This window comes from Phascolarctos cinereus, unplaced genomic scaffold (genome assembly GCF_003287225.1).
Source record: "Phascolarctos cinereus isolate Bilbo 61053 unplaced genomic scaffold, phaCin_HiC Scaffold_5;HRSCAF=322, whole genome shotgun sequence".
Classification (NCBI taxonomy): domain Eukaryota; kingdom Metazoa; phylum Chordata; class Mammalia; order Diprotodontia; family Phascolarctidae; genus Phascolarctos; species Phascolarctos cinereus.
Genome location: NW_027555958.1, coordinates 435,931,964 through 435,945,456, shown reverse-complemented (window position 1 = coordinate 435,945,456; position 13,493 = coordinate 435,931,964). Strand labels below are relative to the sequence as shown.

The window sequence follows — 13,493 nt, the reverse complement described above, 5'->3', positions numbered from 1 at the left end:
TGACCCTGAGACCGGAGCAACTTTCCTGTCCCAGGGCACCAGAGGAGAAGCTCGAGAAAAGGAAGGCGACGTCGGGGCTGAGGCTGCCGGCCCGTCGGTCCTGGGAAGGCTTAGAAACCCCGCTAGTCAGTCACCAGCTGGGCATCCCCCTTGCTCACAGTGCCCGCGGAGGGCATTCCCAGGCTCTGGAGCCCCAGGCCAGCCAGAGGGGCTGTGACCCCGGGGCATGGCAGGCCCCAGCTAGACGCCGCTGCGCTTGGCACTCTTCCTGTGCTCAGGGGCTGCTGTACATCGCCTCCCTCCTCCCCAGCCCGAGCTTCAGGTAAGCCGCTGCGGGGCGGGGGGCCAGGTGTGCCTGTCGCCCGCCGCCCGCGTCAGGTGTTGCGGGAACTCTGCCAGACCGCCTTGGGGCTGGGGCAGGCGCTCGACAAAGAGCCGGGCCTGGCTGTTTAATAAGTAATAACCGGGTCAGGGCCACCGGGCCGTGGGCGAAATGGAAAGGACGGGGACAGGGACTGGTCCAGAATGCGAATTGAAACTTTTCTCGGGTCATCCTGCGCACCTGCCTCGGAAAGGTGAGCGCGGGCCAAGGTCAGGGCAGCAGCTGTGTCTTCCCTGGGCCACAGCCGAGGGGAGAGAACCCCAACGGGACAGGAGGCAGGGAGTTGGGGAGTGGGGTGGGAGGAGGAAGAAACTTCCCTGGATGCGCCCCTCTCCAAGGGCTGCCCTTGTAGTGACCTGCTCTTTGCCCAGCCTCTCCAGCGGAAGAGATGGTCACTTCCTGCACAGGAAGTATGGGTCAACTTGGGATGAGCTGTCCGGGAAGTTGGAGAAAGAAATTGCATGCCTTAATATTCCTGGGAAGTAGCCTCAGGGAGCACAATCATGAGCTTAAGGGCTGGAAGAGATGTTACAGGTCACTTACCTCCCCCTCCTTTTCCCTCTCCCCATTTATAGATCATAGGATCAGAGACCTAGAGCTGGTCAGGACATAGAGGCCAACTAGACTTATTTTACAGATGAGGAAGCTGAGGCTCAGGGAGATCACAGTTCTAGAGCTGGAAAAGACCTTAGAGGCAAACTAGTCCAACCATCCCCCTCATTTTACCACTAAGGAAACAGAGGCCTGGAGAAATTAAGTGACTTGTCCAAGGTCATTTCTCCCTCCAGAATGAAACCAGAAAAGGAGTATGGTAAGATCCCTGAACTGCAACCACGGTGTTGGAGGCTTAAAACTGGAAGGGACTTTAGAAGTCACCTAGTCCAAAGCTCTCAGTAGGCAGATAAGAAAGCCAGTACCTAGAAAAGTCAAGAGACTTGCCCAAGGTGGTAAGCACCAGGTTCAATGGCAGAGCCTTTGACACTCATTTTTCACTCCACCACCCTGCCTCTAGTTCCTAATGTGGACTCCGCCGCTGACCACCATAATTGGGTGTTCTTGGGCAAATCCCCTAATCTGTCTGACCTAGAGGTAACTTAAATTCCATGGAAAGAATATTGGCCCCTGAGTCAGAGGACCCCATTCAAGTTCTGCTTCCTTCACTTACTTCTTATGTTATCTTACCAAATCTGTCACAGCCGTCTGGATTTCAGTTTTCCCCTTTGTAAGATGTGAGGTTGGACTCTTAGGTGGCCTCCACGGGCCCTTCCATCTTTAAATCCATGATCCTACGACTTCTCAGGGTCCCTTTCAGGGTCTGAAATCCTCTGAGATCTATCTGAAAATCTTCAAGGAAAACTTACCTTTGAGTTCCTACCCTTGGCTTGCTTACTTCAGCATAGCTTTGGTTAAGTTAGGATATTTACCAAAAAAAAAAAAAAAGGAAGCCAGTTATATTGCTGGTTAAGTGGGACCGATGCTTTTGCAAGAGAGCTATAGAGTGCCCTTGGACCCAGGTGCTCTGGTTTATGACATTTACTGTTTTAAAAGCCCTCTATGGAAAGCACTTAGGTGCTTGTGTCTACTTTTGTCTTTACTCAGTCCAACTAAACTAGGGACAGTGGAGGTGAAATTTCACTGGCCAGTAATGTATATTGATTTGGCAGCTTTCAAGTGTACCTGATCTCTGAAATGCATCCTCCCCCTCAGGATTGCAGTCCAACTCAGCTTCTCTTAGCCTGGTTCTGCTCAGGAGTGGGTGTTTGACAGGCCTCATGTGCACTCTTGCACAGCTAATAGGTTTCTGGAGAGTTTGTGGCTTTCAAGGGCTCAAAGCTTGCTAGAGCTAATGTTTGCGGCCAGGTTTTTAGTCTTCAGCCATTGTAAAGAGCACTTTGTGTCTTTCCTCTGGGATAACCTGATGAGATGAACTGAATGTAATTAATTAATTGTGGCTAGCTCATTTTCTCTTTGCTCCTGTGGATTAAAGTTACTCCCTGTGTGGTAGGGTTTTGTTTTGTTTTTTTAAAGCTTAATTTTCTTTTTCTTCCTTTAAAAATGTGGTAGGGGGTATGGAGGGTGTGAATTGAAATCTGTGACCCTTAGCGTAATGGACAAGAGCATCACTAGGTGATTTTATGATTACACCTGAATTGATCATCACCTTTAAGATTTGTACATAAGCTTTTTGAAAAGGAGGGGAAAAAATGAGAAATTCTGAAAGTATAACAAAGTGGTCAGAGGCTACCATCTCCAGGAAACCTTTTTTGATTTCTGTCCCTCCTCACCACTCCCTCACTACCTTGGGAGGAGTGTTGTGGAAACAAACATTTATTAAACACCAGCTATGTGCCAGGCACTTTACCAAGTGCCTTTCAAATATTATCTCCTTTGATCCTCACGATGACCTGGGAGATAGATGTGGTTATTATCCCTACTTTACACCTGAGGAAACTGAGGTAGATAGAGTTTAAGTGACTTGCCAAGGGTCACACAGCTTGTTAGTGTCTGAGGCCAGATTTGAACTTGGCTCACTTCTATCCGTACATTACCTAACTGCCTCAATTCCTTCTTAGGAATTCACTTTGTATTATACTTAACTCATCTACGAGATGTACTTCCCAGTAGAATGTAAGCTCCTTGAGGACAGGTATTGTTACCTTTTTCTCTTACATCCTCAGGATTTAGCACAGTGCCTTGCACATAGTAGACCCTTAATATGTGCTTATTAGATTAAATCGAAGTAAGTGTCAGCCAAGGTTCTGAGCGTTAGCTTCACCACTCAGTCTTTATATGACTTTGGCCAAGTCACTTACTCTGTTTGTAAATGAGAAAATAATGCCATAACACCAACTTACCTCACAAAATGATTATGGGGATCAGTTTCAGTCATAGTCAGGAATATGCCTTTTGTCAAAGCACTAGGGTGTGTGTGTGTGTGTGTGTGTGTGTGTGTGTGTGTGTGTGTGTTTGTATGTGTGTGTGTTTGTGTGTGTTTTAACCAGAACTGTCACTGCTCAGGTTAGGGAGCTTCCAATGAAGAATTTCCTCTACCAATGAAGATTTGGCCCTTGTAGTCCCACAGAGCTGTCTGGGATACCAGAAGGTTAAGTGATCTACCTCAGGTCATATGGCCAATATTTGACTAAGTCAGCTCTTGAACCCAGGCCTTCTTGGGTGGGAATACCTTTTCGTGTATAAGTTCCTTGAGAGAAAAGATTGCTTCATTCTTTGTATTTGTATCACTAGTGCCTAGCACAGGGCCTGGCCCGTAGTAGGTGCTTAATAAAATCATGTTGATTCCTGTCTCTGTCCAATATTTCAGGCTTGTTGTTTAGTCATTTTTCATGACCCTGTTTGGGGTTTTCACAGCAAAGATATTGGAGTGGTTTTCCATTTCCTTCTCTAGCTCCTTTTACAGATGAAGAAACTGAGGCAAACAAGGAGAAGTGACTTGCCCAGGGTCACACAGTTAGAAAGTGTCTGAGGCCAGATTTAAACTCAGGAAGATGTGTGAGTAGTCCTCACTTCAGGCCTGGTGCTCCGTGCACTATGGCGCCACCTAGCTGCCCCACATATGTTAGATTTCCTCTCTTCAAAGTATGGGACAGTGGGTTAGGAGTCAGAAGAGTGAGTTCAAATCCCACTTCTACTACTTGGTGTGACCTCAGGCAAGTTGCTTAACCTCCCTGGGTCCCAGTTCCTTATCTATAAAATGAGGGGGTGGACCAACCGCCCTCTAAGGGTCCTTCCAGATTTAAATCTCAGATCTTAAAGCACCAGGCACCACATTAGAGAGAGAGAAAGGTTAGTGGAGTAGGGATAGTGATGGATATGGAGTCATTCAGACCTGGGTTCAAATCTTTCCTCTGATGCTTGCCTGGGAATCCTGAGCAAATCACTTTGTGAGCCTCAGATACTTCCTAAAGGGTTGTCTCCTAAGTGATAGATATAGATGGGTTTCAGTTGGCCGCAGTGGAGGACACTCCCAGACCAGTGCTCATCTCCTTGATCTAACGACTAGAAGGGAAGCCAATGACATCTCCCAGATCTAAGGTTTAAGTTTAGATTTATTTCCGTCACAGAACAACAGGGTCCCCAGCTTTAGAGCTCTTCGTAGTGCCTTACGTTTGCTATAGGTACCTTGGCAAACTTTTTTGAATAAAGGCCCTCAACAAATACTATGAGTAAAATGCCTTAATTGATAACTGGGGAATGAGTGCTATTCCTTTCAAGGGCTCCATGCATGTTCTGTGAGGGCAGGTTACAGAGTATCTAGAGACATAATTAGGGTAGGACAACTGGGACTCTGTCTGAAGGCACTGTCCATCATCCTTTCCCTATACCTGATAACCACCCAACTGGGCCCAACCTCCACAAGGGTCCTGGCTCATCACTGGGTACCCACCATTGCCTCCTCTTGGGTATTGCCTTGCAAAACCATACCCAACACCCTAACATAACAGTAGGTACTATATAAATGTTTATTCCTTTCCCTTTCACCCTCTACTCTCCAAATGAATGTGCCCCAGGTGGAAGAATTCCTAGTTATGGCTCTGGAGGAGACTCTTCCTAAGAGCATATCTGTTTGCTCATTTTAACTAAAGGAAGTTTTTAAAAGTAGAAATATCTCTTGTGTTTGGTGACTTATTTTTTTGTAGGGAGAAAATTCATTTAACTTAACACTCTGCCTGGTGTCTGAGTCAGATTGGAAAAGCACATCTTTTATATTAGAGGACATCACTTATCGCATGTCTGCAGATGTATGAAATAGGTTTTGAAAAGACAGTAATTGATTGCAGAACCCGAACGTCTTGTCGAAGCTAGAAGACAGGTTTTCTTTTGCTTTTTTTTTTAAACTTCCTGACTTCCACAATAAACACTTTTCATTCTAGAAATGGAAAATTCGGGAATAGTTGTAAGTAGCTGTATATCTCAAGAGGATGACAGTCGCTACAATATGAAGCAACAGGCATCAATCTCTCAGGAGCTGCTTTTAGAAGACCAGATGAGAAGGAAGCTCAAATTTTTCTTCATGAACCCTTGTGAGAAATTCTGGGCTCGGGGTAGAAAACCATGGAAGCTGGTCATACAGATTTTAAAAATCGCGATGGTGACAATCCAGGTAGGCATATCAAATATTAGAGATGATATGAGCCTTCCATTCCCAGAAAGAAGGGGTTGTAGAAGTATTAGAGATAAGAAGGGGTTGTAGAAATGGGGCCACCCCTCTGAGTTTTATGTAACTAAACTAGACAAATATTGTAGTATAGAGACTAAAAACACCTCAACAATAGAAACCCTCATCCTCCTGAGAAGCGTCTGGTATGGTGGACAGAGGGGGCTGGACTGTAAGTCAGGAAGGCCTGGGTTCAAGTACTGCCTCTGATACTTCCTAGTGGTATGACCATGGGTGAGTCAGTTAGGTCTTATCTTCCTTATCTCTAACATGAGGATGAGGATGGTATCTGTAGTACCCACCTCAGGGGCATATTCTGTGGTTCAAATGAAATATGATATGGAAAGTTCATTGTAAAACTTAAGAAACTTTCCAAATGTCAGTTATTATCATTGTCCTAAATACTAATGAAGAAGGACTTTGTTTTTTATGTCTTTTGTTCTTTTTCATTATTTTTACTTTTGTTATTAACATAATTTTCATGTGGAACATTGATCGGTTTTTGGAAGGGGATCGTCACATTAAGCTCTGAGGACCTTAGAAGGTACCTTGTCCATTTCCCCAATTTTATGGTTGAAGAAACTGAGGCCCAAAGAGGTTATTAATTGGCAGAGGTAGGCTTCAACGCAAGTGCTCTGACTCTGAATCCAGTTAACGATGTAACGCACTTCTCTTTTCATTTTTAATCAAATTTATCTGAAAATCCCCAAATTAGCAGAAGAAACTGTCACGGGCCAATCTACCCCAAGCCCAGGGAGAGGTTTAGTCATCACTGGTTCTCCTTTCTGTTCCTGTCTAGTTGAATTTCCTAGCAACCTGTGTTTATAGAGAGTACCTGGCATAGACAGATTGCTTGGGTTCACTAAGCCTAGCGACCTAAAAATGCAATTTGTAGATGCCTTTTGTTTTTATATCACAGTCCCCGCAACACCTTTGTCCAGCGTGGTTTTGAGTCATCATCCTAACTGGTTGTGCTTCTTTTTCCTATTCCCTTGCATCCATTCTACAATCTAGCCCATGGATCTGTTTGTCACTCCTCAAATATGATCCTCCATCGACCACATACGTACCTTTTCACTAGCTGCCCCTCGTGCCTGGGTTGCTCTCCTGCCTCACTTTTGCTTCCCTGGCTTTCTTTAGGAAATCTCACCTTTTGCAAGAAGCTTTTCCTGGTTCCTTGCCAATGCCTTCCATAGATACAGTCCATCATTCCAGCCTGTTGAGATCTTTTGGAATCCTGATTCTTTTATCCAAACTATTAGCCATCCCTCCTAACTTCATGTTACCTCCACATTGGTGTGCCATCCATGTCTTCATTCAAATTACTGATAATTTTGATTATGTTAGGGGCAAGGATAGCTACCTAAGCTCTTCTGCCTAGACCCATTCCCAGATGGATATCAATTCATGCAATTCATATAGAATTTTGAATCATGTATTACTCTGCACTTCTAAATATTGTTGGAGAATTTCTTTATAAAATTGGTTGTGAGGTGTAGTTAAGTCTTGATGTCAGTAAAAGCTTTGGAAAAGCTGTCCAAAAGTGGCATAGTATTGGAAGGTAGTGGGTCTCCCACCTTTGGAAATCTTCAAGTAGATCAGATGTTAGACAACCACTGGTTGGGTATGTTCTTTCCTGGCATTTCTTTCAATGTCTAGGTTGGCATAGATGGCCATGGAAGTCCAACTCCTAAATACTGTGATTTTCTGAAATTGAACAGTTTTGAAAACGGACCTGAAATGTCTGATCGCCCCTGATTACAAACGTACCCAAGCATACTCAAATTGATCCACTTTTGTTGCATTTTTGTTTCGACCTGTCCAATATTCAGTTTAGTAGAGTGATCCCCATCTTTGGTTCTCAGTAAATTCTGATGACTCAACTTGACATTGAATGAGACTTACAGAAGTGAGAGCACCGACTTTGGAGTCAGAGAGCCTGCGTTTGAATCTTCCTCCTGACAGTATTTTTGTGATCAAGGAAGTCACTTCAGTGCCTGTCGCCTCAGTTTCCTCACTTATAAAATGAGAAAGTTGGGCAAAGTCTGGAGTTCTTAACCTTTTAAATGTCATGGATCACTTTGGAAGTCTAGTGAAGCCCTTCTGAGAATAGTGTTTTTAAATGCATACAATGAAATATGTGGGATTGCAAAGGAAATCGATGATACTGGAATCCATTACCAGAATATTAAAAAGATAAAATCATGGACACCAAGTTAAGAACCTTTGGACTAGAAAAATCAAGAGTGGGGATCCTGTGGCCTCGAGGCCTCATGTAGCCCTCTAGATCCTCAAGTTAGATCCCTTGACTGAATCCAAACTTGACAGAACAATTCCCCTTAATAAAAGGATTTGTTCTGTAAAATTTGGATTCAATCAAAAGGCTACACCCAAGGACCTAGAAGGCCACATGTGGCCTCAAGGACGCGGGTTCTCCACCCCTAGATGATATCTGAAATCTTTTCCAGCTTCAAATGAAAATCACTAGTAAAATGTAAGCTTCTCGAGGGCAGGGACTTTCTGCTTGTATCTGTATTCCAAGCCCTTCAGCACAGTACACTTCATAAATGCTTATTCATTGACTGACTCTAAAGCCTTTGGTTCTGTGAATGCCTTGAAGTCCCAGGGGAAATACGATGGTTCTTAATAATTAATACCGTCTTACCCAGGCCTTTTTCTTAGGCAGTCTTACTCAGTAGATTAAAAAATAGCCTGAGAAATCTAGAGCTGAAAGTTCAAAGAAGTGACCCGATTTCAGGAAATTAATTTAATTCCCCTGTTCTTCCCAGGGTGTTTACAAGGAAAACAAAGAGCAGTTATTTAGCAAATACATCTCGAAACTTGCAGTATGGGCATTTTTAGCAGTGACCTGAATGTAATTTAAAAGAGGCAGAAAGACTCCGAGGTAGGGTTGTTGACGTAAAAGAACCCGTACGTGATCAGATGTTTAGGCATAATTTACGTCTTTGTATCAGATGTCTGTAAGGCTGGGGCAAGCGTCTTAGCTTACTGGAAGGCAGTGCGATCTGGCAATGGAGCGAATCCATTCTCCTAATGTAAAACACCCCAACCCTCTCTTTGGGATCAGGTGGCCAGCCCCCTTTGGGAAGAAAGCCGCCAGCGGGTACTGTTCCTGTTTCACTGAATCCCAAGTCAAACTGAAAGCAAGTCCAGGTCCAACCTGGGCAAGTTTCATAGCCAAAATTATCCCTTCCTGTTTAATGTCTGTGTTTCCTAAGCATTTTGTAAACCTTAAAGTGCTTTATCCGTGTCAGATGTTGTGAATGCTGATGATTACGCTTCTACCATTTACTTCAGCACTAAGCTTTGTTCATACCCCAGTCTTCTCCATCCCTAAAAAGCTCTCACTTGACCCTACCATGCCAGTAAGCTTTCATCTTCTACCTTCTTCTCTTTCTCAGGCAAACTCCAAGAAAAGCCTAGTTACACTTATTGCTTCCACTTCTTCATTCCTCAACTGAAACTGCTCCCCTCCCCTCCCCAGTTATCCATATTCTCTTAATTACCAAATCTGATGATACGTTCTCAGTCATCATAACCTTTTTGTCTCCCTTGACATAGTTGACCACTTTCTTCTCCTGGACATTCTCCTCTCTAGATTTTTGTGACAGTATTCTCTCTTAGTTCTCCTCCTTCCTATCAGACTGTTCCTTCTCAGTCTCCTTGGTCAGATTACTCCCCTTAACTATGGGCATACTCCAAGTCTGGGCCCCTTTCTCTTCTCTCTATTAACTCTTCTTTAGTGACCTCATCAACCCCCACTGGTTCAATATCCCTATATAGATAGATCCTTAATTTCATTATTCAGCCCTCGTCTCTCTCTTGAACTCTCGTACAAAATGATTCAGTTGCCCATTGGACATTTTGAGCTAGATACCCACTGGACATCTCAAACTCAACTTGTCTAAAACAGAATGACAGAGACATAAACAGATATAAAACAGATAATCTCTTCTCTCAAATGCGCCATCTCTTCCAAACTTTCCTTTTCTGTTGAGGGTACCATCATTGTTCCAGCCCACTCCAGTTTGCAACTTTGGAGTCATCTATGATTTCTCCCTCACCTTCATTCCTCTCATCCAATCAGTTTCCAAGTTTTGTTGAATCTAGCACTAGAGCAAGAAGCACCCATCCCCTTCTCTCCACTCATACAGCCCCCATCCAAGGTCAGATCCTCATCATTTCTTACCTGGTCTATCACAGTAGCGTCCTCATTTGTCTCCTGGCCTCCAGTCTCTCCTCTCTCTAATCCATCTTGACCACATGGGTGCTGAAGTGATAGTCTTAAAGCACAGGTCACTCCTCTGCTCAGCAAATGCCAGTGGCTCCTATTGGAGAGAGCAGTGTGGTATAATGGATAGAGCACTGGAATTAGAGTCAGGAAAACCTGCCTTAGATACTTACTTGCTCTGTATCCCGGCAAGTGACTCAAATTCTCTGGCCCCCAACTGCTTCATCTGTAAATGAGGGGTTGATCTAGATGATCTCTGGTTCCTTCCAGTTCCAAGTCTATAGTCTTAGGACCTCTAGGATCAAATATAAACTCTGTCATTTAAAACCCTTTGCTTACGTTATACATGCCTGCCCTTCCCACAGTCCAGGGTCTTCCATTCCCATATGGCATTCCATCTCCCATCAATGTGTCTTTGCACTGGAAAGTTTTCCCTCCTCACTCCTGTCTCTTAGAATCCATGGTTGTATTCAAGCCTGTTCTCAAATACTTCTTTTACATGAAGCCTTTTGAGATTCCCTCGAGTTTCTGGTGCCTTCATCCCAAAATATTACCTTTTGCTTCTTATATTTTTATGTATGTACGTGTTGTCCCTTCCCTCTACCCCCACTCACAGAATGTAAACTCCTTGAGGGCAGAGTGTGTTTCATTTTTTGTCTGTATCCCCAGTCCCTTAGGGATACCCCCTAACACATAGTAGGTGCTTAATAAATGCTCATTGATTGATATCCTACCTTGTATTGATGTACAGCCAGTTCATAGGTTGTCTTACCAACAAAACAGCCAGATCCTTAATAGCAAAAAGCTTATATTTATGCTACTTTTGTATCCTGGTGCCACCCCCCCACCCCAACCCCCAGCCACCACTAACAAACATTCAGCTCCCCCAAAAAGTCACTTAAAACTTTTAGGATCTACGATTTCACTGGTCATGTACAGATACAGATTACAACCCATCTATGACTTTGTAGATATTTCTGAGAGAATGGCCTGAGGCCCTAAAAGGTTAAGTGACTTGCCCATGGTCACCCAACTGGTAAGTGTCAGAAACAGGATTTGAACCCAGGGCTTTCACTGTGCCATGTTCCTTCTTGAATGTTGGAATGCCTGCTAAATTGAATTCAACCAAGGCAGAGCCTTGTTCTTTGATTCTAACCCTGGAAATCTATCCTTCATATTAATCAAAACTAATTTTTATGCACTCATTTTAAAGTATTTTGGTCACATTGTCTTGATGCCTTCTTTTAAATGAATTAGTAGAAGGAAAGGAATTTAAATTGTCAGGATTCTCCCTACCCCATTTCTTTTCTTTCTTTCTTTCTTTCTTTCTTTCTTTCTTTCTTTCTTTCTTTCTTTCTTTCTTTCTTTCTTTCTTTCTTTCTTTCTTTCTTTCTTTCTTTCTTTTTCTTTTTATCAAGTGTGGATTGCCAGCATAATTTTGAGGAAACCAGGTTGGATTTGGACTCTTTTATGCATTTTCTAATTTCCTGTTTATATATCCAAATGGAAACTATCCTCTACAGATTATTACCTGGCACTAATTTATAACTATAATATTATTGGATGCTGTGTAGCATTTTATTAATGCACAGGATAAAGATATTTCACATTTATATAATGATTTAGATTTGCAAAGCACTTTACAGTTTTCAATCTTATTCTATCCTCACAACCCTGGGAGGTAGGTGCTATTATTATTCCTATTTTTCAGATGCAGAAACTGAGGCAGACAGAGGTTAAGAGGTTAAGTTTAGAGGTTAACATTTGAACTCAGGTCTTCCCAACTGCAGGTCAGGTGCTTTATCTACCGTGTCACCTTATATCCTCAATGAACACATATAAACTAAAGATAAAAGATTACTGAATGTACCTACTTTTAGATAGGAATTGGATGCAGTAAGCTTCTTTTAAGAGCACCTGTTTGTTCTCCTTCTTTAAAAGCTGGTTTTTTTTGGGCTGAGCAACCAGATGGTAGTTGCCTTCAAGGAAGAGAATACGGTAGCCTTCAAACACCTCTTCTTGAAAGGGTACACAGACCGGATGGATGACACCTATGCTGTCTATACACAAATGGATGTCTATGACCAGATCTTCTTTGCCATTCAACAGGTCAGTGAAAGTATGAGCATGATCCTGGGGAGACATGGTCTGCAGAGGTGCTTTCTTTCAATCAGGGAAGAGCCACCATCTTGATATTGCCTGCTTTTTCTTCTTCATTGTTTCGAGATGTCTGGGATTTCCTTGGGATGGGTGCTTCCTCTGATAACAGAGATACAAGCCTTTCAGCATAGCAGCACCAGTGAAATACTGGGGGAAAAGTACTGGATTTGGAGTCAGGGGACCTGGGTTTGAATCCTTCTTCTGATACATACTATATAAGTGACCTTGGCAAGACCCTTCATCTGTCTGGGCCTCAGTTTTCTCATATGCTAAAGTAGGGGGTTGGATTAGATAGTCTTCAACATCCCTTCCAGCTGTAGGGCTATGTAATTCTATGATCACAGGACTCAGTGCCTGGAACATATAAGGTCATTGATAGAACTAATAGATTTAGAGCTGAAAGAATCTTAGACCCTTCTCCAATCTTCAAGTCTTATCTGTAAGATAGAGGGAATGATAACCCTAGTACCTACTGCACAAGCTAGTTGTCAAGGTCAAATGAGATAATGTACCTTGTAAACCTTAAAGCCTCATAGGAATACCAATTTATAATTATTGATCTTTTTTATTGTTTAGTTTCTATCTGAACCTATAATTATATTGGCATAGAAAAGTACTGAAAAGGAAACTCTGCCAGTGCAAGTCTGTGCAAGTGCAAGACAGAGGTTTGTTTTTTTTTTAAATTTTCCTCTATTTTAAAAAACAAATTTTATATTTTTTTAACAAACAAAAATCTAGGTTCTTTCCCTCCCACATCCTGCCCATTGGGGGAAAAATACAAAAACCTCTTGTGACAAATATTCGTAGTCAGTCAAAACAAATTCCCACATTGGCCATGGTAAAAAAAATAGGTCTCATTCTGCATCCTGAGTTCACTGATTCTCTGTCAGGAGGTGGGTAACATGCTTCATCATTAGTCCTCTAGAACTGTGGTGGGTCATTATGTTTATCAGAGTTCTGCAAAGTTTGGCTAAGTGACTTGCCTAACGTCACACAACGAATAGGCATCAGAATGGCCCAGGACAGCCTGATCCCAAGACCAACTCTCTAACCGTGACGCCCTACTTCCTCTCTGTTGTCATTATTATTATTTAAGATGCTCATGCATGGAGATCTGAAAACAAAATGAGAGCTTTGTCACGGTGTGATTGAAAGCTTGCTGGATCTGGAATCAGGGAACTTGGGTGCACATCTCAGCTCTGCTTCTTTCTCCCTATGTGCCCCTAGGCATGGCCTTGATCTCTGGGACTTAATTCCCTCATCTCTATCAATCAACCAATCAATTAATCCACCAACTTAATTAGTTGCCCACTAAGTTTCAGGATTGTTCTAAGTGCTGTGAAATGTAAGAGTTGGACTAAATGACCTCTAAGATCCCTTCCAGCTTTAAAGCCATGATCTTATAAATAGTTTTACCCCAAGACATGGAGTTTAATTGCCAAGCACAGCCTGGTAGTTGGGTTCTCATCTGGTCAGTAATTGAAAGTGGAATTAGGCACCATGGATACATCCTGAGATCCATG

The 13,493-nt window shown here is 43.0% G+C and overlaps 1 protein-coding gene across 1 annotated transcript in view; it reads left to right on the top strand.

Moving 5' to 3' along the window:
• Positions 1-240: 240 nt before the first annotated feature.
• The window catches only part of MCOLN3 (mucolipin TRP cation channel 3), a 46,579-nt gene continuing 33,326 nt past the window's right edge, over positions 241-13,493 (top strand). Inside the window, 3 exon segments of the mRNA XM_020988726.2 lie at positions 241-322; positions 5,275-5,504; positions 11,752-11,919. Coding sequence (XP_020844385.1) covers positions 5,277-5,504; positions 11,752-11,919 — 396 coding nt within the window. The 5' untranslated portion in view covers positions 241-322; positions 5,275-5,276.